The sequence below is a fragment of the Populus euphratica genome, unplaced genomic scaffold (genome assembly GCF_000495115.2).
Source record: "Populus euphratica unplaced genomic scaffold, PopEup_1.0 scaffold73.1, whole genome shotgun sequence".
Classification (NCBI taxonomy): Eukaryota; Viridiplantae; Streptophyta; class Magnoliopsida; order Malpighiales; family Salicaceae; genus Populus; species Populus euphratica.
The window spans coordinates 1,380,946-1,384,728 of NW_011499895.1; the positions used below are offsets into that span (position 1 = coordinate 1,380,946).

The 3,783-nt window shown below is 30.4% G+C and overlaps 1 protein-coding gene across 1 annotated transcript; it reads right to left on the minus strand.

Annotated features, from left to right (window-relative positions):
- Positions 1 to 673: 673 nt before the first annotated feature.
- LOC105131967 (major allergen Pru ar 1-like) lies at positions 674 to 1,718 on the minus strand. Its single transcript, XM_011035202.1, has 2 exons — positions 1,394 to 1,718; positions 674 to 1,210 (listed from the first exon to the last, which is right to left on the minus strand). The coding sequence occupies exons 1-2, from the start codon at positions 1,575 to 1,577 to the stop codon at positions 918 to 920; spliced, it is 477 nt and encodes a 158-aa protein (XP_011033504.1). The 5' UTR covers positions 1,578 to 1,718; the 3' UTR covers positions 674 to 917.
- Between the last annotated feature and the right edge of the window lie 2,065 nt (positions 1,719 to 3,783).

Genomic DNA, 3,783 nt, shown 5'->3' on the forward strand with positions numbered 1-3,783 from the left:
GGATGAACGAGTAGACAAAAAGAAGAAAGAAAGTCTGACATATGATCCAGCTAGCTACTGAGAATGAGCCAGTGGTTGGATTTATAGTTTTCTAAAACCATCCTCTCAGAATTCATCATATGTACAATTAATCCTAAAATTACAATCATATTTCAGCATAATAACTTAAGAGTCCTTTTTTATATGTAATTAAAATTTTAAATTAATCAGGCAACAGAAAAGCCTTTAACAAGATTTAGAGACTATCATGCAAGATTTATATTAATTTTCTATTTGATTTAGAATTTTTTTTATTTCATTTATTTTTTTATACATAATATTTTAACTTGTGATCATAAATAGATTATTTTTTATACATAATATTTGATACATAATTTTCAGCATATTTTTATTATTTTTTCATACATAATTTTTATTATTTATCACGCAATTATTATTTTATAATATTTAGATTTATAAAACATTATTTGAATCATAACATTTTATACATATCATAAATAGAGTTATTTAACTTGTATCTGAGTTTTTTTATAGATTTTAATTTTAAAATAATATTTATATGGGAGGAAAACTCAACTTTTTTGTTCTTGAATTATTAAAGAACAACTGCTTCTCTTTGTGCCACGCGAGAATTGCCTTTGAAACAGGTTTCTTCCCTTTAAACTTCCATCCAAGAAACCAAAACCAGAATATTTTATTATTAAGAAAAACCTTTTCTCTTCAATACAATACCCAACACGGCAACACTAGTGATCAGATGATCGGAACCCCCGCAAGGAGATAATTATTACAAAGCAGAATCCAACACCTTCAACTGAAGTACAAGAAAGACTTAAAAACTATCTTGACATACTTATATAGTACTTGCTTGTTCTTCTGCAGCCTTTAATTATTATAAGGTATAGGAGCTTTCAGGTTCAGGCATCAGGATTTGCCAAGAAGTAAGCTTCGACAGCCTTGAACAGTCCTTCGGTCTTCTTGCCATCCTTCTTGATTTGATCCTCCTTGATCTCAGCACCATCCTTTATATAGTACTTGCTTGTTCTTTTGCAGATGGATCCTCCCTCTGGAGTGGGCACAAACTTATGTTCGAAAATGACCTTCTCAACTCCCTCCATCCAAACGTTAGATTCAACCAAACTGAAGCTGTATGCGAAATTCTCTTCATCAATTGTTTCAATCTTCTGCTTCACGTAGGTGAGTCCTTTGCCTGCAAGTCAAACCTACACCGTTATTTCTTTGTGCAGCACATATAGCTAGTGATACACTAATTTCAAGGCCTCCCTTTTAGTTTGTTCTTCTGGGGTGTGTGTGTGTGTGTGTGTGAATGTGTTTATATATATATATAGTAGTTACAGCAATTAGATAAGAGATGATAGAATTAATAACTTGCCTTCAACAAAAGTGACCTTCCTTATTGTTCCTGGCCCTCCATTTCCTTCAATTATCTCAGAGCTTGTAATTGCTTGTGGTAGAATTTTAGGGATAAGAGTATCGGTCTCAAGGCAATAGACCTTGAAGAGCTTGGCAGGAGGGACAGCGACAGAAAATTCATTTTCAAAAGTGATGAGACCCATGATAACCAAATATTAGATACAAAGATTACAGAAGAGAGAAATTAGAGGGGGGGATTGAAGCAATGAAGGATGGTTCTGGGGTGAAGAAATGTGAGAATTGGAGGACGTATTTATAGGATAAGCGTATGAACGTCTCATCTGGATCAAAGTCCCTGTCCCCTTCATCGTTCTTATTCTTTGTAGAATTATTGTTCTGGTCAATATAAACAGCCTTGAAACTAGTATATTATAAAATTCTCAAGTTGAATATAACTAAGCATCATTTTGTAAGAAAAATAATCTTAACTAGTTTAATCTAGCACGAATTGCGAGGACCGTGATTGCAACCTCCAGCAAGAGGATTGGAATTTGGATGGTTTCTTTGCTCCTCATTGGGAGTACTTGCAGGCGCTGAAAATCTATCGTTTTCCATGTGAGTTACTGTCACAAAAAGCTCTGACTTGGTCACGTCCAGTGCCTTCAGAAATTGCAAGTAGAACTCGAGTTTGAACTAGCAGCCATCGAAGACGATTATTCAATGGCCCAGATATTAATTGCCCATTTAAAATCAATATTGCTATCATTCAAAATAGAATATCAGTATATTCCCGAGAAAATTATTTAGATTTTTAGTATTATAAAACATATTTTTCATATTCAATTTGTTTTAAGAAATACTTAATTATCTTTTTATCAACATTTACCATGAGTGTAACTCTACTCTATTATTTTACCATGACGAACATTATAACTATCTTATTATTAAAGTAATTATTATTTTTATTATCACCACCACAACAACAATCATTCCCTCATAACTATTATTATCAATATCAAAATTATTGCTACATGACTTCTTCCATACTAATATTATAGTTATAATTGTTATCATTATTATTATTATTATTGTGTTATCATAAATATTGTAATTTATTTTATTTTGTTTTGTTATTCAAAAATCATGAATATAATATTTTGATATATATATATATATATAAATAATAAAAATTAACTTATTTTCTTAGGAAACAAAATTCATAAAAAATGCTTTTCGCAAAAAAATAAAAATAAAAATAAATTGCAAAACAAATATCTTTATACTAAATAAACTCCTCCTCCTACACAAGGTGGCTTAGAGTATATATTAAATTTTGTTCGAAATTGGAATGACTAATTCTTCATTTTCGTTCGTTTTTTATACGGGGCTAATTTTATTTTATTTCAAGCATTAACTCGCCATACTGGTGGGATTCTTTTTCAAAGTAGTAGTCAAGATTTATTTTTTAATTTAAATGATGTTTGCTTGTATTTTTTTTATAGAGGTGTTTCCCAAATAATAAGTGGTTGAAGCATGAGTGCTAGGATCTGTATATATGTCTGACATTGACACCCAGACCGAGTCTAAGATCTGAGCAATATACAATATCATTAGAAAAATTGTTGTTCAAAACGTTGCTTGGAATCATTTCAACATTTTGAATTATTTTTTAATATATTTTTATGTTAATTTAATTATTTTTTCTATAAGTTATTCATAAAAAATAACTCTGAAACTATAATTCAAATTTAGAAGTTAATGTTTTACAAGCCATGTAAAATTGACTCTCAATATGCAAAGTCAAGATATTAACCCATAATTTGCGAGGGATATACATTGATCTCACAATGATATTGTATATCTGTCAGAACTAAAGATTAACCCATAATTTGATCTCGCAATGATATTGTATATCTGTCAGAACTAAATAATACACAATCCTCAATTAATTCCATCGAAGGACGCTTCCTAAGCAGACTTTTCACATACAACAACAAAATTTTAATTTGTTTCGCAATCCAAAATCCTTCATTACTCGTAAGAAATTGGTGGACAAGAGATTATAAATAATAATATTTATCTACATGTATTAAATAACCCTTCATTACTCGGGCAACATGAATGTTGAGAGACAATTCGTCCACCGCAACAACCAGTAAAAATAATAGTTCTTCAAGCACCACAATCGTTGAGAAATGGTTCACATCCAAACTCCCGAAGCAGCAACCATTAAGAAATAATTCACGCACCAAATCTTATGAAAAAGCCATCAACTGTTGAGAAAGGGTTAACACCAAACACCTTGAAAAATTCTGATCATTAAAGCAATTTATGTAGAAATTCAAGTTAAGATGATAAATTTACGTTCAAGTTTCAAAAAAATATTTCAAAAAAATCTTAAAAAATACA

Bases quoted from the DNA above. Each gene is read 5' to 3' on its own strand.
- LOC105131967 (XM_011035202.1), bottom strand. From the start codon at position 1,577: ATGGGTCTCATCACTTTTGAAAATGAATTTTCTGTCGCTGTCCCTCCT. The intron at 1,211-1,393 runs GCAAGTTATTAA...TTTGACTTGCAG, and splicing joins GAAGGTCACTTTTGTTGAAG to GCAAAGGACTCACCTACGTG.